At 35.2% G+C, this 20,955-nt stretch overlaps 1 protein-coding gene across 3 annotated transcripts; it reads right to left on the minus strand.

Annotated features, from left to right (window-relative positions):
* Positions 1–1,849: 1,849 nt before the first annotated feature.
* On the minus strand, positions 1,850–8,084 carry PERK8 (Protein kinase superfamily protein). 3 transcript variants are annotated; one of them, XM_028228552.2, is made up of 8 exons: positions 6,214–8,084; positions 4,993–5,400; positions 4,142–4,231; positions 3,689–3,759; positions 3,403–3,479; positions 2,918–3,065; positions 2,469–2,630; positions 1,850–2,311 (listed from the first exon to the last, which is right to left on the minus strand). In XM_028228552.2, exons 1-8 carry the CDS (start codon positions 7,202–7,204, stop codon positions 2,123–2,125), a joined length of 2,136 nt encoding a protein of 711 aa, XP_028084353.2. In that variant the 5' UTR covers positions 7,205–8,084; the 3' UTR covers positions 1,850–2,122. The 3 variants fall into 3 exon arrangements, with proteins under 3 accessions (XP_028084353.2, XP_028084354.2, XP_028084355.2); XM_028228553.2 differs by having other exon boundaries at positions 4,142–4,228; positions 6,214–8,054; XM_028228554.2 differs by lacking the exon at positions 4,993–5,400 and having other exon boundaries at positions 4,142–4,228; positions 6,214–8,054.
* Between the last annotated feature and the right edge of the window lie 12,871 nt (positions 8,085–20,955).

A 20,955-nucleotide genomic window follows, 5' to 3' on the forward strand; every position in this document is an offset into this window, starting at 1 on the left:
GGCTTTAAGTCAGCTTATTGGTTTAAAAAAAAAATTATGTTAATTTTTTCTCTTTTTTTGTTTAAGTCATTTGACAAATCTTTTTTTTTTTTTCCCAAAAAACTAATTTTATTTTAAAAGTCCATAGTAAAACCAAAAAAAACTATGAATATGTCATACAAACTATTTTTTTTAGCGTTATTTATTTATTTTTTTTTTTATTTTTTGCTGACTTAAAATAGCCTATCATATTTTAGCAAACTTCCAAAAGTTAGCCTTTTGGTTTAAAACCCTCAATATGGAAGTGCTTAAAAAACTAATGGGGAATTTTTTTTTTAAAATCCCTGGTATTAAGATTTTATAATATAAAGGACATTCAATATTTTCATAATGTCTAAGATCTCTCAAATCAAACCAGAGAAAATTCAATCTCCAAACCAAAAAAAAAAAAAAAAAAATCCAAACCAGAAAAATTCTCTCCAAACCAGAGAAATTCTCTTTGATTTACTTATAATTTTCTCTGATTTTTTTATCATTTTCTCTACCTTCAACAAAACCAGAGAAATTCTCTCCAAACCAACATGAAAGCCCCATCATTGGCTCTACCTCTCTTAGACAACCATTTGAACTCTTCACATGCTCTCTGTTATGCAAATCAACAACCTCTATCTCTCTTAGACAGCTATTTGTTCAAAATCTGACATTCCACCTAAATAGATAGATGAATGTAGTCTTTCCAATCCAAGACACGCTTTTTACAATTTTGTTTTTTTCCCTAAATTGAATTTAATGTTTAAACAAAGATAGTATTAAAATTAGAGAAGTAGTAGTGATAGTTACCTTCATAGCTGAGGAGTGACGGCCATATGACTGAGGCCACAGCTAGGGATTCTACCGGCAACTTACAGTAGGCCGTCATGTACACCACCACCACCAAACCCTTCCACCATGGCGTAGAGAGAGAGAGAGAACAAGAGAGAGAGAGAGAGAGAGACAGAGACAGAGACAAATTGCTAGAGAGAGAAAGAAGAAAGCAAGAAATTGCAGCTCAGATCGTGCTCAGATCGCGATGCTTCATGTTCTCATCTGCTAGCACGCTACCTATGCTTGAGACCTGACGGATGACAACCCAAATACTTCGCTGTCAGTGGTATGTCTGTGTATTGGTGATGTGAGAGAGAGAGAGAAGGAGAGAGAGTGTGTACAAATCTAGATTGTGAGTAGGCTAGGGTTTGGTTTGGGCAGATGAAGAGAAGAGAGGAGAGAGAGAGAGAGAGGGGGAGCGGACTTGGTAAGTTTCTAACAGATAGAGAGAGAGTTGATGTGAGAGAAATCTCTCTCCGATATAGAGGTATGGGATTGAAGGACCTTAAACATTATAAAATAATATTGTGGATCTCTTTTATTACTAAAAATAAAAAAGTGACTTTAGACTAATTTTCCCAAACTAATTAGCTGGGCATACTTTTGACTTTTGTTAACTCTTCTAATGATTTTTTAAAGTGGTTTAAGTTGACTTTTAAATAGAAACAATAGTAACCAAAATATTGTTTTCTTATGATGGCTGGCTTGATGTGAAATTATACAAATACCTTGAGGGTAGAATTTGAAAATTGACTTATCTTGTAAGGAAAGAGTGCCCAAGAGACTTGTATTCACATGGCTACCAAGTCTATCGTTAGGTGATGTAGAATCGCAACAGGTACTAAGAAAGATAAACCACTGACACACGAGGAAAAGGGTATGCAATAAAACAACTGAAGGCTTAATATGTTAATTAAATACACAGACAGTTGTATCAATGAATATCGACACAGAATAAAACCAAAACACAGAGAGAGAGAGAGAGAGAGAGAGAGAGAGAGATTCATGCGTAGAAGCAACCATGTTAGCAGAAAAACAGAATTACAGGAAAATTTTAAAGAAAAAATGCATAAGATTATACATGTGAGGCACAAAGGGGACCTAATTACAAGAACTCAACTCTCAATGGAGGGTCTGGAAAATAATTCTGATGTCAATAAAAGAATTGCAACCTTTTAATATGTTGTTTCCGGGCATACAGAGAAATTCACTGGTGGGTTCAGTATGCCTAGTAAGGCCTATACTTGTTTTGATTACTCCATACTAGTTCGATGCACACTCAACTCCTCCAGCTACTCTGAGAATGATCAAAAAATTCCGAACTGTACTCTTGACTTCCAAATGCCATCCTCTGAAACATTCTGATCTGTGCAGATTGTTCCCTTGAATTGAAAATTTCACTTTGTCCAGGTTTCATCCCATTGGTTAGATCTGTGAACTCACCTATGGAGTCTAGAGCTCTTACCACCTGAGAACAGGGTAAAGAACAAGAGTCATATATTAATTTTTAAGTTTAGTCCACTTGAAGTTTAAAATTTAAAAAGAAAAAAAAGAAAAAAAAAAAAAGAGAGGAAATTATGCACAAAAAAAATAAAAATAAAAAAAATCAAGGTTTTGGTGACTACCTGACTCATTCGTGGTCTCTTCGAGGCTAAATGCCGTATACAAGCTGCAGCTGCTTCAATCATCCGGAACATCTCAGTTTCAACATAGTTGTTTTCCAGCCTTGGATCTGCCAACTCTTCAAACCGTTCACTTTCAAGTGCTTGATTAAGCAATGGTCGAGCCTACAAGAAAAGTTGGAATATTGATGAAACGATATGGTCTGACAACTAGTTGGAGACTGTGACTACACACACAAGCCTAGCAGGAGCATCAGTAAAGGCAACAAATGGTATGGTTTAATCATTACAAATTCCGATTAACGCATGAATAAAAACATAAAACAATCATTGACTTGTGTCCATATTCCAATTAGCCAAAATCAAATGTTGCAACATCTACTTCAAAAGCTGTGTCTTTACTGATACATTTTCTTTCTGATTAACCCAAAATTCGTGGTTATGAAGCTTACCCATTCAACCAGGCTCTCATCACCTAGTGGTTGAGATGCATCCACAGGCTTGCGACCAGTAATGAGCTCTAGAAGCACGACCCCAAATGAATATACATCAGATTTTTCAGTCAATTTGCCACTTGATGCGTACTCCGGAGCCATGTATCTGGAAAATTACCCGAGACCATTCAATACAAATAAGAAAAGGAAAATATGACACATTCACAACTCCATTGTCACAGGCCTTCTTCTTGCCATATTTTCAAACAAAATATGCAACACATTTCTACTTGATATGACATTTTTTTATTAGTAATTACGTGCTCCCAACAAAATCCAATTGCTGTGACGGTAAAGCCATCAAATATACCTTTTATTCTCTAACATTGACACATGATTGTGGTTATATAGCACCGTATATAAACCAAAAGATCTACTTGCCGCCATATATTGTACTATTTTCTTCATTAGCTATCAATGCTAACCATATATAGATTACCTACCCAAAAGTTCCCATCACACGAGTTGTCACATGTGTATTTGCATCCGCAGCTAATTTTGCAAGACCAAAATCTGCCACCTGTCAGTCAGACAAATCACCATGCTAAGCACAAGTGCACAAACAAAATGGAATATTGGATTCAAATTGCGAATTTGTGATAGTTGATGTATGCTGCTAAATCACAACACATGACACCATATTACAAAGATTAGCCAAAGGCATTATGCGACAGGAGTTCAGAGAAAAAATGTTGTTTAATCGAAGATCAGCTACAGAAAAAGGCATACCTGAGCTTCAAAGTTTTTGTCTAATAGAATGTTCGACGACTTGATATCCCTGTGAATAATTCGGGGATGACCTGATAAACAAAGTAACAGGAAAAACACGTCATAGAAAGCGTGAGTGATATAAATGACTTCGAGAAAATTATCTAACAAGGACAGCATAACACATTTAATTTTGCCACAATGAACTTTGTATGTTGCAAACATTAGATAAAAATAAGAAGGTTCTGGTTACTTGAATATTTGTGACCCCAAGCATGCATGTCTTGCATTTTCACAACATAGGATAAATTAAAGTTTAATTAAATAGCAAATAATGATTAAATAAGCGTAAGTGTGTGACATCCAAATAATAATGAATTAGTGCTGATAGCTATGCATGCGTGTACAATCTACAGGCATCACAGGACAAACAAATAAAAATAGGCAAGTCTAGAAACAAAAGCAAGAAATTACAGTCTTCATGCAGGTAAGCTATTCCACGAGCTGCACCAGCAGCAACTTTAACCCGGGTTGCCCAATCCATGACTGCCCTACCTTCACCTGCTAAATATAAGAAAAGTGCGGGCTGGGATTAGTGACATTGTATTTTCTTTGAAAGGTAATTTTCAGTTGAACATCAAACCACTGGTTAGTAAACATGTTTAACAGCAGAAGTCACATCACAACATAAGCATCTTTTATGGGTTTGTCAATGCAAAATAAACCATAATATATGAATCACAGACACCTCTTCGAGGTCACATACTGGTGTCCAACATGTGTTGGACACACTGAAGGGAGTGTCCCTTTTAGTCAGACACACAATGGACACATTGGGGATACGTTGGGAACACACTGAGGACATGTGGTGTCCAAATTTTTTAAAATAAAATTTCTTCATCGAAGTAGCATAACCAGGATTGATGATTTTATGAGAATAATATTTGACAAATAATAAATATATAAAATTATATATTTTGCATGAGTCCCACGTGTGTTGTGTCCTGCATTTTTTAAAAATTTGTGTTCCTCAGGTTCAATTCATTTCCGTGTCCATGTCAGTGCTTCTTAGACCATGATTGATTCAACTCTTAAACTTCTTAGCTGGTTACGTATACATGTTAACACCAGCAGACGCATTGCAATAAGAACATTTTTAAGGGATTGTATTGGCCAAATAATTATGTATATACGAGATCTGTGACGTACTTCAATCCTGAAATCATTTACAAACAAATACACACGAGCACGCAAAAGTTTGCTTTTTGATGTCAAAGCACTGAAGGTCAAGGTCCATTTTATTGATACTCAAAACAATATCTTACCATAGAGATGATAATGAAGGGTGTCATTCGGGACAAAATCATAGACAAGCAATCTTTGATGCTCAGATATACAGTAACCCACAAGAGAAACCAAATGACGGTGGTGTACCCGACTGATAATCTCGACTTCTGCTCTAAACTCACGCTCCCCTTGTCCACCACCTATCTTTAGCTGTTTAACAGCAACTTCTCTTCCGTCTACAAGGAACCCTTTGTATACACAACCAAATCCACCTTCGCCCAAAAGATTCTGCGCTGAAAACCCATTTGTAGCCTTGGATAGCTCTTCATAAGTGAACCAGGACTTTGAATTGCCTACTCCACCAGGCTCTGGCGAGTACATGAAATTGCTTCCAGAAGCACTTTGGGCTACGTGAACTGAATTTGGGGGCCTTAGAAATGATGAATCTGGAGAGCACAGGAAAATTCAATCATGTTATTGTCATGCCCTCATTGTCATATAATATCCCTTGTAGTTCGCTAACCAACTTCAAAATATGGCTCATGGTAAATGTTGCATTGTGGAATCTCATTCTTATAATGGGCTTTAAAATTCATTTGGTTGCAAACAAATTATTAGAAAATAAAAGATAATTTGAAATCGTATAACAGAAACAAAAAAACTCAAAGCAGCATGCGGTTCCTTGATTTCATAAACAGAGCTTTTCCAAAGAGAATCAGAGAAGAACATTTATGCTTCATCAACTTCACCTCGCTCAAAAAACATATGAACAAGCAGATTAGCAAAAGATACAGCCCTAAATGAAGTGCAATGAGGAACAAAATCTAAGCAGGTAATACTATTGGATTGAATAGATTTCTTTGTGTCCTGCTTAGTTTAGCAGATGCTGTATCATTTGCACTTTTGACAAGTCTAGGTGAATTGAACTAATATGTGAATCTGAGGTACAATTTAACATGGATCAAAAGCATGCCTGTACTGCAGGTGATTCTATGCATTCAGCACTAGACAATTATGTAATTGCTTTAAGCAGAGCATGCCTGTTCTGCAGGTGATTCTATGCATCCAATTTGTATGATTGTAACAAGAAGAGAATCATATCAGGATGGGATACATTAATTCTCTACCAGATATTTATTAGAGCATTCCAGAAAAATCTAAGCATAAGCTAAATGAAGACAATTCAATATCTAAGATTCCCAATATGAGGTCAGAAGGAAAACAATGTAGTACTAGATGAACATCATACAAAGAATTACCTGAATGTTGGGAAGAAGCAAATGGAGAAGACATAATGTAGCCACCATTCAATCCAGTTGCCCTTCTCTTTCGTTTCCGTGTGAACCACACACCCATCACAACTAGACTAAGTGCCAAAAGCCCAACAATAATGCCGATTGCCATGGTACCTCCAGCCTTATTACTGCCACTACCTGTTGATATGGTATTGGCCCCTGCACCTGAACCAGGTGTAGTTGATCTTGCAGTTGGTTTTTGCGTAGGAAGAGAGGGTAATGGTGAGATAGGGGGGATTGTACTGACCGATGAATTAGTTGGAGCAGGAGGAGAAACAGGAGTTGGTGAAGATGACGAGGGTACAGGAGGAGGAGGAGGAGATGATGTGGAATCCGGGGGTGGGGGGGAACTTGTTGGGGGCGGGGGAGCTGGTGGAGAACCAGGTGGAGAAGGAGGTGTTACCCTAGGAGGTGGAGGAGAATTTTGCGGTGGCTTTGCAACTGGTGGAGGTGGAGAATTGGCAGAAGGCGGCAATGGAGCTTTTGTTGGGGGAGGTGGAGAAGCTGAAGGGGGAGGTGGAGATGACTGGGGGGGAGAAACTGCTAATGGCGGTGGTGGAGACAAAATTGGAGGGGGTGGTGAATTGGCAACAGGAGGAGGAGAGGTGGCAGGCAGTGATGGAGGTTGAGATGGTAGAGGAGGAGTTGGTGATGTTGGAGGCAATGGTGGCGGTGAAGAAGTAGGTGGCGGTGTTGCTGTTGGTGGAGGTGAAAGCGGTGGAGACGGAGGAGGGGCAGCAGGAACTGCTGGTGGAGGAGATTGAGGAGGTGGGGCCAAAGAGTTGGAAGGGGTGGAAGGGGATGAAGGAGCTGGTGTATTAGAAGTCTGACTGGGTTGAGAAACTGTGGGAGGAACTGTAGTGGGTGAAGAATTTGAAGGAGGTCCTGGTGGGGTAATACTGGAAGTTGGTGGAGGTATGGGAACAGAAGGGTTTAGAGGTGATGTTGTAGCCATCTCTTTCTATGAATATTTACCAATCAATGAACTATGGATCTAACTAGCTATCTATCCATAAAATCCATGTTGCATTATAAACAACAACTGTCTCAACAAATTTCTAATTTTCACAAATAATTCCAGAAATCCAATAGCAAATCCCAATTATCCGAAGAATTTCACTATCAATACCCAAATTCTCCAAACATAACTCCAATGAACTTCGATTTTCACTTAGAAAAAGGCAACTTTACTCAAATCAAGCAAAAAAGAGTTGAGAAAACCCTAATATGAGCAAAACCCAGATCACCAATTTCAAAATCTGAACCAAAAACAGATCAACAAAATCCACTAAGAGCAAAACCCAGAATTCCTAAACTGATGTCAAATTCTCTACTTTACCCAGATTCACAAATTAACTACACAATCCCAAACTTTCATGTGCAAATGCAACATACCCAGGTCACCAAAATAGACAAAGAAAAGGAAAAAACACTCAAAAAATAGTCTTACCTCTGTCTCTTTCTCTCTCTCTCACTCTCTGGAGTTGGAATCTCCGAAATACAGAGTATTTTTCCAAGAAGCTTTTCTTTTTCAGAGAAAATGGTAGAGGTGTACCCAAGAAATGTGCAAGGGAACGTGGGGGCGACTTCGAGAGTCCTCACGATGTGTTGGGAGAGAGAGAGAGAGAGAGAGAGTATAAAATAGAATCAATCACGGAAGTCTCAGCATGACCAGAGTTGCAAGAAATTAGCTGTTTGTATCACAAAAACAAACAAATACATATATGAATACGCGTATTAAAAATAGTAGTAGTAATCTGAAAGTAGTGGAGGTAAGTTTAGTGCCAAGAGCGTTAAGAGGAAGCGAAGTCAAGGAAAACATTTGATATTTTAGAGCACCAAGGATCTTCTAGAGTGAAATTTTCCTAAAGTTTCTTAGAGTGTTTCATTGTGTGGTTGAGATTTATTGGCAAGTCACATCAGACTTGCCAATAAATCTCAACCACACAATGAAACACTCTAGAAAACTTTAAAAAAAAATCACTCTAGAAGATTCTTGCTCATTTTAGAGGCCATGTTTGGGAGTTGGGGCTCCTGTTCTGTTCTGGTTGTTACCTTTTATCATACATACACATGTTCTTGAAAATACTTTTGTATTTTTTTTAATATCACATTCTTTTTGTCAGAGTTTATAACCACTGTTTTGTCTTTTTTGTTTTTGGATATAAATTACACACCTTTCGTTTGAGAAAATTGGACTCACTTTTTAAAAAATTAAGATTTCATTTGATTTAAAATTTTTAAACTTATATTCAATTCAACTATTTAAAAATTCTTTTTAAAATTCATAATTAAATTTTTTAAATTTACAATCAAACAAATTTTAAAATTTCAAGTTCTTTTTAAAATTTAAACCAAACAAATTTTAAATTTGGTCTTGTTTAGTTTGTGTTTTGAGATATTATTTCCAAAATAATTTTTTGGAAAGAGTTTAGAAAATTTAAAAATTTGTTTGATTGTATATTTTAAAAATAGTTTTAGAGTTTTGGATGATTTTTGATTTTTTTTTGTAGTTGAATAGATGTGTGTGGGAAAAAAGTGATTGGAAAGAGAGATGAGATAGAAAAAATGATTGATTGATATGTAGTAGAAAGAAAAGTGATTTTACAATTTTTTCTAATTTTTTTTTTAAAGTATTGGTCAAATAATTTGTTATTTTTTAGATATATATATGGGCAATTCAAAAAATATACGTAAACAGTAAACAAAATGTGAGGAAATGAAAAACAAATATAAGAAATATTAAACATTTTAAATGTATGTAAATTGAGTGAATGTAAATTAGAAAATCAATTTTAAAATTTTGAAAACATTCTTACAAACTAATATATATGTATGAAACTTTACCCTATACATTATATTAGATCTAAATACATTTAGATTACGTATGTTAAAGTTTTAAATAAAAATACATAATGATAAAAAATAAAAATAAGATTGATTATAATATTGTAAAAGAAGTAAACAAAATTGGCTATAATATTGTAAAAAAAAATTGACTACAAGATAATTAAAAACAAAAAAAAAAACAAAAAAACACATGACCTAAAAAAATTCTAATTAAAAACTAATTTTAAAAATTCCTAACCAAATAAGTTTTCAATTTTCAAATTCTAAAATCTACTTTCAAAATATATAACTCAAAAATGAGTTTCAAAATTCATAACCAAACAAGTTTTAAATTTTCAAAAACTTATCTTTCAAAATAAATTTCAAAACTAAACCAAATATAATTTTTTTTCCTATTTTTTATTTTTAGTCAAAATTTTTAATATTATAATAATTAAAATTTAAAAAAATAATCAAAAGCAAATAAGATGACTGTTGGTCTGAATATACGCATCTTGATTATTTAATTCTAAAAAAAAATATATTTAGAATGATTTAAATAAGTATACTTTTTACTTTTTTACAAAAAGATGAACAGAAAAATAAAAAGATGATATAACTCAAAAAAGATAAAAAAATAAAAAATATATTTATATAGTGTACCCCAAACTAAGTACTTTCCACTTTGCATTAATGAAAATTGTTTTTTAAAAATTAGAAAAAAGATTAAAAAATTCTCAATTTGTAAAAAATACTTTAAAATAATAAAGAGTGCCTCTAATTTTTCTTAGATTTTTCTTGAGTCTTATAGTGGGTATTAGTACATTATTTTAATTTTTTTTTAAATTTGTAGGCAAATTATAATTGAAGTGTATCTTTTTACATTGTATCAGTTTTTTTAAAAATATTTTTGGTAGAGGATAGAGTGGGTGGGAGCGAATGGATTAGAGTAATGGTAGAGATTTCAAAAGTTCTGTTAAGATTTCTACCAAAGATTTCACATAGGTGTGACGCTCATACCTAGGGGTGCAACTCGAGCGGATTTAGCAGAGTTGAGAGGTTGTTCAAATCCAGCCCAAGTTGTGCTGAGACCTGCCCAAGTCCGAATTGTAACTTGCGATTGTCTGCCCAAGCCCAACCCGAGTTAAACCTGAATTGTCCGAGTTGCCCGAATTATAAATGAATTTCAATTTTTTTTCCCAGCTACATTATTAAATTATTAAAATTTGACTCTATTTATAATTTTTTTTATTATATAGAAAGTCATTAATACCATCAAAACAAATAATTTATATAATGTAAGAGAGATACCATTATAGTAGTCCACAATTTATGAGTGAAAATAAAAAGAAAAAAATTAAGATTTATTTGTATATATAATATACATTCAATATGATTTAATAATATAAATTACTTTAATATCATGTAATGACTAATAATTTATATGTATATTTAATATTTATATATATATATATATATATAATTCGGGTTTCGAGTTACTCGGGTTGTTTGACATCTTTGCCTAAACCCATTCAAATTTAATTCGGGCTTTTGAATTTTTGCCCAAGCCCGTACCGAATTTAAAAATATTTTGTCCAAGCCCTAAAAAAATTTGGACTAGGCTAGGATTGCTCGGGTTGAGCCCGCCTAAGTTGCACCTCTACTCATACCATGTGGGTTCCATATAGAACCCACACCTATGTGAGATATTTGATAAAAATTTTAATAAAATTTTTAAGATTTTTAATATTTTTGAATGGATTATTTTTCACTCATTACCTCACTTATCAAAAGTCCTCTTCATTGAGGCTGAAAGAACTAAAACACAATCGTCTGATAATTGGCTGACAATTAACATTCTGTAAGGACTGATTGATCCTTGCTGGCACACTCACAATTACAAAATAACCTTCGAAAGCCAAAAAAGCCAATATATATTTTTGGCACGCCCAATGAGACTAATTGAAATGGCTAAATGTAAGAGGCAAGGAGAAAATGAACGCTTGGAAGAAGGAGTGGTTCCTCATTTGCCAAGCCCTGTTTGGAGATTTGATTTTCAGTTCTAGCGGCATTGGTGCTGATTGTGTTGATCGAGAGAGCACTAGGAATGGTCAGTTTTTTGTTAATTCCCTCTGTAAGTGATAATTGTTGTTCTATTTGCCCCTTTTGTGCCCAGTAAAAACACACACATCCCCATTTCTTCTATCAATCAATCAACCATACACAGAATAAATTGAGTGAGGATCCAAAAAATTGATGTCCTCATTATTGTCAAGTAGTAACCAACCAAATAAGAATCAGGCCAAAAAATGAAATCTTATAAATAGAGATAGGAAAAAGACTTAGACCCTAGTGGGGTGACCCTCACTACCCCCACTGTTTTTTGATTGGTTCAAAATTATTATTATTTTTTTATTTTTTATTTTTTTTAGTCTTGTTTTCACAACCTCCCACCTGGAGGTGAGGGGTGCTGGGGTCCCAACACTGTTGATAAAGATAGGAAAATGGCTCAGACCCCCCACCACCCCCACTGTTTTATGATTGGTGAATTTTTTTTTTTTAAGTCCTGCTATCACAACTCCCCACGTGGAAGTAGGGGTGCTGGGGTTCACCCCTACTGGGGGTCCCAGCAGTATTGCGGGTGCGGGGGTAGGGGTGGGATTCTTTTCCTCCCACGATCATGTTTAAATGTCAAAACAAAATAATGTTTTGATTTGGCTTAACAAAAAAACATATATGTATAAATTTATTTATTTATTTATTTTTATCAGTAGTGCTACTTGCACTCCCATTCTTTATATGTATAATATTTTCTCTTGTATATGAAAAATTACTTATGTCACTATTTTTAATATATACTAAATTAGTGGTAATCCGTAGGGGACTTTATAAATTACAAAAAAAAGAAATTATATCTTGAAATTATTTAATATTTTGTCTTGTGATATACATGAAATTTATAAGTTAATTTTTATATTTATAATTTTTTAAATTATTAGTTTAAAAAAATTAAAAAAAATATATATAAATCTATTTAGTGCAATAAAAAAGTTAAACCTGATTAAATGAGATTATATGAGTTATGATATATCTGTTCTTATTATGAAAATATATAAATTTAAAAGTTATAATTAAGACAAATATATAATTTTATTATTAAATGTGAAATGAAGTAATATTTAGTAATAATTGATATGATATTTTTATTATTAATCCAATAATTTAAGTTACATTTCTTTTGATTTCAATTTCTTAACTAAAAATACAATATGAATATAATACACACAATGAATAAGAAAGTATTAGAATATTTCCAACCTTTCATCATTTTCTTTTAATTTTTTAATCTAATTTGATTTTAAATTTGAATAAAAAATTTGATTTGATATGAATTATTTTAATTTTTTCATTAAATTTGTATCAATTTTAAAAAACTTTCATTCTCATCCCAATTTTTTTTTCTTCTTTTCATCAATTTTGATGGAAAAAACAATAATTTTCAATGGTTCATCTTTTTAAATTTTTAACAAATTATAATTTGATAAAAAAAATATTAAGGGTTGAAGAGTCTCTTAATTAGAATTATAGTAAAATAATATCTTGAAATAGTGAAAGTTTGAGTATATGGTTGGTTGAAATGTATAATTTGATTAATTCTTTTCTCATATTTGTATAAAAATTGATACTTATGACCACATCATTATAATTTTGAGATGTCAAACATTTTCCATTTGTAAAATATCCTACCTATTAAAAAAAAAAAGGAAAAAAATGTTTAACTTTTGGTTATGTGTTTATCAGTTTTGTTTTGTGGACATAAACAACTGATGTTTCAATTTAAAAAATTAAAAAAGTTAAAAAAAAAAAATAGATTGGATTTTTTGGAGTTAAAAGAAGCCATCTAATTCTCTATATACTATTTAAGATGGATTATTTTAATCACATAAAAAAATAAAAATTATATTTAGAGATTATACATATATAGTATGCTATTATAAATAACTATAGTGGTAACAAATTAACTATAATATATATGAAAAGTTATACTGAGCTTTTATATTCAAATAATTGAATTATAATTAACAAACTAACAAATAACAATAATGGTTTAATCAGATAAAAATAAAGAACACAATGATATTTAAAAGTTTTAAATTTACCTAATTATACAAAATCTAATGTTATAGTAAATCTTAAATTCCCAATAAATTTTCACATTTTCTATAAAATAAAACGTCAATAAAAATAAAAAATTCGATACCCATTTTTTTACTTCATTTTTACGGCTTTCATTCAAGAAAACAAAATTTGATCAAAATCATTGGCACAAAACGGACATAGATATTTCGATTACAATCATCATCACCAATAATTCTTTTCCACCATGCAAACCTATAAATAAACACATAAATCTCACTAAAACCGAAATCAAAACTAAACCAACAGTAGATAAAGATAATGACACAGGGAAAAAAAATAAAATTAAAAATAAATTTATGAAGTGATAGGATGTTACCTCTAACAACTTAGACCTCACCCAAGCCAATCCGTTAGCTCGTACCCGCGAAATCAAGGAGTTGGGATGACTATTCAGATTATTCTTTATATAAGACTTGAAAATTGATTAATTTGTCCCATTAAGTGATTTAAAATTTTGATAGATATACATAAAAAAAAGAGATAATTATATTACTAAATCATAATTCAAATTTAGATATTGTCATATCTTTTTGAGATCCATACCAAGATTCTTATTTTCTTTATTTTTGTATGATTTTTATTTTTATTTTTTTTCAATTTATTTAAGAGGATGTTGTGGGTTTCTATTTTTTTTTAAATTTAATTTATCTGTGGTTTCTATTTGTTTTTAATTATTATTATTTAGGTAAGATATGGTATGAGTTAGATATGTGATAGATTGGTAAGAGATATTTTCAAATTAGATTTGTTTAGATAGACTTTAAAATTTTTTAAAATTTAAAATTGAATATTGAGAGGCAAAAAAAGATTTTAACTGAATAAATAAAAATCAAATTTATTAATTTTATTTGTTTGTATAACTAATTTTTAATTTTTTATGTTATGTTATAATATAATATATAAGATATAGATAGATTCCCACAACTCTTATGAAAAATATTATCTAATTTTTTGGGAGATAGAGGAGGAAGACAAGTTTTAATATTTTCTTTTGAAAATTGGTGAGAGAGATTAGGAAGGAGAGAATATGAAATATTTTTGTTTTCTTTTCATTTGAAAGCTATAAATTAGGGTGAGAGAGATTAGGATGGAAAGATTATGAAATATTTTTGTTATCTTTCCATTTGAAATCTATAAATTAAAATTAAATAAATAAATCAACTAATAACCTTTTTTTAATCTATTTTATAAATTAAAAAATCAATAATTTTAGAATAAAAATTTGAAACTTTTAAGAAGTTTCTCCTTGGAAACCTCATTTTCTTTATATCATTTATAGATGACTAATTATAAAGTGTGATTACAAACAAAGGTTGTGCGAATAACACTCCTTTTATATATATATATATATATATATATATATATATATATATATATGTGTGTAGCTTGCAACTTTACATAGAATTCTTGAAGTCTAAACTAAATTATGTTAGTTGGAGGAGATTCCTCTTGAGGTTTGTTAATGAATTTAGTCTCTCTTTTTTTTTTTTCTTTTTTTCCTTGCACTTTGCAAATGGATGGGAATGAACTAATGATGGTTTTATTTTACAAAATAAGAAATAGATTTAATTCAAAATATTTGCATATATAAAAGCACATCTATGATTCGGTGTGCAGAATTTTCTATGTTCCTAAACTTTTTCCTTGTAGTTCTTGAATCATGAAATTCTTAAAAAGAAAAAGAGATTAAAAGAAAAAATGTGAAGCACAGTAGCAGGGCATGCCCAAAAAGAAAAATGCATCAGACCCCCACTAGGGTGACCCCCAGGACCCCTAGGACCCCAGCGGGGTCTAATTGGTCAAATTTTTTTTTTTCCTGCCATTTGCAGCTCTCCAAGTGGACTGGGGGTGCTGGGGGTAACCCCCCATTGGGGGTCCCCAACACGGTTGGCCCACAAATAAACCCTTGGAAATTTATAACAATTGCGTATGTATGTAAATTTTATCTATTAAAAATAGGAACAAAATATTTATAGTTGCAAAGATGTGTAACTGGTATACATTCACAGCAATGCTAGGTATCATGAAAAACCTTTCATGAAAATAATCATGAAAGTTTTGTGACTCTTGGATTACACTTAGAATAAAGCACCACACACTAATCAAGGTAATCCAAGAATCATAACTCTTTCATGATCATTTTCATGAAAAAAATTTCATGATCCCTAACCTTTCCCATACATTTATACATCCAATAATGTGTGAGTAATTTTCCGACCACACTGCCAACTCAGTATTCAGTTGGAGAACACTGGCAGAATAGATGGCACCTGGCTACCCTGTAACAGAAAGAGTAGATTCCGGCGGTGGTTCGTCCACCCGGGGGCACTTCGACGATCAAGTCAGTATATCTCTTAAAGATAATCAATAGTGCTAAACTCACTGTTCAGAATATAAATTGTGTACCTTAGACCCATCGGGGGTGCCTTTCTTTTATAGTTAACTCAATCCTTGTCCCATCAGAAGCCTAGCTTCAAGGGATTTTAGCTCAGTGCTTGTCTAGGACTCTTCAATACATAGAGATAAACTCCCTAAGAGCTTTATCTTTATCCAGGCTGAGTCCCCTCATCATTCTAGGATTCTTGTGCCTTATCTGCTTATCTCGGATTCCGATATCTTTCGAGATAACCTCGGCTTAGCCGAGATCACCTCGGCGTCATGACCCGGACACGTGGCAACTTGGCTGACACGTTGGCATCACCTTGGCCACGTGTTGGTACTCTAAAAATGTATCCCCACAACTGCCTCCTAGGTTCTATTACCTCGGCATTCTGAGGTGATGGAACCTACATTGATACTTCCTATCATTATGTCGGCTTAACATATCTCAGCTGAGATTGTCATTCAGGCCGACATGTCTTTTACAGAACAAGAATTTCCAAGTGCTTTTTCATGCGTATGAGCTGTCGTGCATAACAACTCAACCGTTTCAGCCACGCGTCTTTCTCTCACTAGATCGTACTAGATACGCGCCTGTAAATCAAATCATTTTTACATGCGCCGTCTGACGCATACGTTCTTCTAGGCACATTAATGGCCTCTTTGCTGCCGTTTTTGTGTTTTAACAAAAATCAATTCCTCTCTCTCCGTCTTCTCACTTTTGTATCCCCAAGCTCTTAACTCTCTCTAGCTTCTAAATACGCCATTGTTCCAGTCTTACAAGCTCTATAACTGTTTCATTCCTCTCCTCCGATGAGGTTTTCGCCGTTCTGCCACTTTTGCAATCGTTGTCTGAATTTGGCGATCCCCACACCGGTCTGACATTCTCTGGTAAGCCACTGTTCCTTTTGCTTTCAGTTTTTTGTTGCTCTCCATGGAGTTTTGCTTCATTATTAATCGCCATTGCTGTTTTACTCAAGTATTTGATTTATGAATCATGTATCTGAGTGTGTTTATTTCATGACTTTGCTCTTTGCCTATGTCTTGACCTTATACCCTTTGTACTTTACAATGTTCTTGATAGTCCATCTTTGTTCTTGATTCTGAAGCGCGTTCTTGCTTTTCTGTTTTCCAGATTCGTGCCTTCAATCTTCGTTTCCATAGATCTAGGTTTGGGATTTGTTTGTAGAACTCAAAACAATTGTTAGGGAAAATTGAAACGATTCCCCACAGATATTGTGTATCTTCAAGCTTTAGCCGAGGTCCATAAAACCCCTTCAGTTAAGCCGATATCATGGGTATGTGGAAGCATAGGGTAGACACCCCAACAAAATTAGAATACTTTAGGCGAGAGTTTTCCATCCCTGCTGACGTTCATCTGAGGTTGACTGGGGAGGATGACTCTATTATGCCCACAGCCGATTCGATGCCCCTCTCTGTTGTAGCTTTCATCGAGTGCGGACTTCGGCTCCCACTTAATATCATTTTTTGTGAGATCATTCACTATTATAAGTTGAACCCAATGCAGCTTGCCATCAACTCCTACCGAGTCATCAATGGCGTAATAGCCTTAGCCAAACAAGAAAATACTAGGATTACCTTAACCGATATCCAATATTGCTACACCATGTGTGGCCTAAAAAAAGATACAGGCTATGTTTACTACCTAAAGCCGAGGTCCACAGAATACAAAATCGTTGCCGACCTCCCTAACTCCAACAAGGGAGCAGGGGATGATTATTTCATTACCTCGGGGAATTGGGAGTTTGTTCCAGACGAGGACCTCTACCTCTACCCTCTTTCTCGAACAGTTTTTGTAGAGGGTAATGGTAAGAGCCCAGCGTTTGCATTTATTCAGTTTTAAAGTCTTCAATACTTTATTTGCCCTAATGTCTGTTTTTCTTGCAGCTCTTCCTAAGCCACCAAAGGGCTTCCGCCAGTCTTTCTTTCCTAGTAAAAACTTGAAGAAGTTACTGGATCTGCCAGTCCACAAACGGAAGGCCCCTCTTCTACTCAATTTCATTCCTACCTACAAATCAGCCTTTCTCGACGTCCCCAAGAAGAAAAAGAAAAACCTTTCTCTACCTTCCGCTACAACTCCTTAAGCAGCCTCCTCATCTCGGCCAGATCAAGGATCGACCTCTGATCCGGCTGAGCAGCCGTCTACCTCGGCTCCATATCTGATCCCGATATTCTAGCGCTGTCGACGATGCCGAATAGTTTTTGCTGCTGAAATGGGCCGCCAAAAAGCAGTCGCCAAGGATCTTTTGGCCAACATTCCATCCTCTGTTGATGCTCAACCAGCTCCAACTCAACCTCCAAAGCCAAAGCAAAAAAGGATAAAAAAGGCTCAGCTAAAGGCAAAGGTGACTCAAGTTGACACTGAGGACACCTTGCCGATCTCCAAACTGGCTGAGAGTGATAAGTCCTACTCTGTCGTGGAGAAGAGGCCTGCCGAGGCCCAACCATCCGAGTCTACCCGATCAAAGAGGCCGAGGTCATCCGTTACAACCACCTCGGGGTCTTCAAAGCACGATGCCCCCTGGGCCCCCCAAATCACACTGGAAGATAAGCCAGTTAAGGCTAGCAACAGTGTTGACGACATTAATGTCGCCGTTGCCCTTAGTACCGCTTTGCTCCTTCCCAGCGATCTCGATCGAAACGCCGAGATGAGCGAATATGAGAACTATGCTCTGATGCTCCAGCACTCTGTTCAGGTAAGTCTCTTTATTGGGTAATTTTTCTTTCTTTCTTTCTCTTCATTACATACTTATAATATTTTCTAATAACTTCTGTTCACTTTCAGGCCATCCAGCATGCTCATTCCTTCTCAGTGCAAGCCTTTGAGAGTCGGCAGGAGCTGGCCGACAAGAAGAGGGAGGTCTCTAGTTTGCAAAAGACTAACAAAAATCTGCAGTCAAAGATGAAGACTTTGGAGGATCAGGCCGGGCTGCCATCAAAGCTCAAAACGACGCCGAAGAAAAGGCGGAATCCGCTGAGGCTATCAAGAAGGTCCTTGAGGTCGAAAAGAAGGAGGTCGAGGAAAAGACGACCCAGGCCCAAAAAGAACTGCAAGAAGCCTTGGCCATGAAGGACGCCAAGCTCCAGACAGCCGATGAGAATGGCTATAATGAGGGGGTGGCCGATGTCACGGCTGACTATGAAAAGCAGGTGAAGCAGGCATGCAACAAGGGTTTCACCCTTGGTTGGATGTCTCTTCTAAAAAAGCTTGAAGTCCCCGAGGACTCGCCCCTCAGGAATGCCGACGTCATTCTTCTTCCATTCCCTCTAACTCCAACTCAATCCGACGGCGAATTTGAGTCCGAGGAGGAGACCTTGGTGAGGAAATCAAAGGAGGCTGCTGGGACCAAGTCCCCTTCTCTGAATGAGCAAGTCCTGGACTTGACTCAAGATGAGGAGGGTGAGGAAGTCCCCAAGGATGCCACTCCTGAGAAAGCATTATCTGACGTGTCTTTCACCGACAAGAGCCTTGATGTAACCCTTCAAGAAATTGACGCTGAGTTTACGGCTGAGAAGGCTGCCGAGATGTCTTCTCAGCAGTCCTTCGAGGTCCAAACCCAGCCTGCTAATGATGCTGAAGAGTCTTAATTTCATGTTTTTTTTCTTTCTTCTGTGCTCTGTACTTTTGTTTTTCTTTTAAAATAGTGTAAGCTCTGGCCAATATGTCAGCTTTTTAATATAACTCTCTTTTCTGAATGCTTGTATCTTTGTCTTCTCTGTATTACTCTTGTGTTATTCCATACTTAGAATATTTTGCATATCTTTAATATACACTTCACTCTTTGTGCAACCTTCTCGGGGTGGAACACCTCGGTTATACAAACTGATGATTTACCTCGGCAAGTACCTAAGCACCTTTCTTAGCATAACCTTGGTTTCAGCTTGTAAATTTTTTCATAAAATTTCAACAAGTGTTTCACCTTAGTCTAACTTCAACTTGTAAACTTTTTCTCATGCTTCAACAAGTGTTAAACATCACCTCGGTTTAACTTTAACTTGTAAACTTTTATCAAGTTTCAACAAGTGTTAAACGTTATCTCGGTTTAACTTCAACTTGTAAACTTTTCTCAAGTTTCAGCAAGTGTTAAACCTCATCTCGGTTTAACTTCAACTTGTAAACTTTTCTCAAGTTTCAGCAAGTGTTAAACCTCATCTCGGTTTAACTTCAACTTGTAAACTTTTCTCAAGTTTCAACAAGTGTTAAACATCATCTCGGTTTAACTTCAACTTGTAAACTTTTCTCAAGTTTCAACAAGTGTTAAACGTCATCTCGGTTTAACTTCAACTTGTAAACTTTTCTCAAGTGTCAACAAGTGTTAAACGTCATCTCGGTTTAACTTCAACTTGTAAACTTTTCTCAAGTGTCAACAAGTGTTAAACTTCATCTCGGTTTAACTTCAACTTGTAAACTTTTCTCAAGTCTTAACAAGTGTTAAACGTCATCTCGGTTTAACTTCAACTTGTAAACTTTTCTCAAGTCTTAACAAGTGTTAAACGTCATCTCGGTTTAACTTCAACTTGTAAACTTTTCTCAAGTCATCTTGGGGCAGTTTTCCAACGAGATCCATGCCCCATTGGGCAAACGACCAAGGACTAGATACTGGGTTCAGGTCTGCTGCTGGTTGGTGTATCAGTGGTGCAAACCTTTGGCATTTTTCACACTTCTTGACATAGGCCTCTGCGTCCTTCTGCATGTAGGGCCACCAATATCCCTGGGTGATGGCCCTATGAGCTAGTGATCTGCCCCCAGCGTGGCTTCCACAAACTCCTTCGTGTATTTCATATAAAAAATCTTCAACTTGTGAGGGATGTACACACCTTAAAAGGGGTCCAGTGAAGGATCTTCTATAAAGATGTCCTTCTGCTGTCAGATTGAATCTTGCCGACTTCAATCTGATCTTGTGTGCCTCCTTGTGGTCATCTGGCAGCTTCCCTTCCGTTAAGAATGCTACAATTGCATCCATCTAGCTTGGTCCCATATCCACACACGTTGCTTCGTGCTCTGCGATCGGTGGTTCAATGCTCGGGCCCGATAGGTATTCGACCATTATCGTCCTTGCTTTTCCAGGTTGTATTGCACTAGCCAGATTGGCCAGTGCATCGGTGTGACTATTATCATCTCGGCTAACCTGATGTAGTCGGCAATTCTGAAACAAGGCCACTAACCTGTTGACTTCCTTTGCATATGCTGACATCCTTTCATCTCGGGCTGCAAACTCGCCCGTTGTCTGGTTGACTATGAGCTGGGAGTCACAGAAGACTATCACTTCATATGTT

The sequence above is a fragment of the Camellia sinensis genome, chromosome 1 (assembly GCF_055761805.1).
Source record: "Camellia sinensis isolate YWXY chromosome 1, ASM5576180v1, whole genome shotgun sequence".
NCBI classification, from domain to species: domain Eukaryota; kingdom Viridiplantae; phylum Streptophyta; class Magnoliopsida; order Ericales; family Theaceae; genus Camellia; species Camellia sinensis.

What these genes read in the sequence shown, in the direction of transcription:
- PERK8 (XM_028228552.2), bottom strand. Translation starts at nt 7,204, where the DNA reads ATGGCTACAACATCACCTCTAAACCCTTCTGTTCCCATACCTCCACCA. An exon ending in CGTGTGATGGGAACTTTTGG is followed by an intron (nt 3,066 to 3,402) that starts GTAGGTAATCTA and finishes GTAATTTTCCAG; the next exon opens with ATACATGGCTCCGGAGTACG. An exon ending in AGAGACCACGAATGAGTCAG is followed by an intron (nt 2,312 to 2,468) that starts GTAGTCACCAAA and finishes CCCTGTTCTCAG; the next exon opens with GTGGTAAGAGCTCTAGACTC.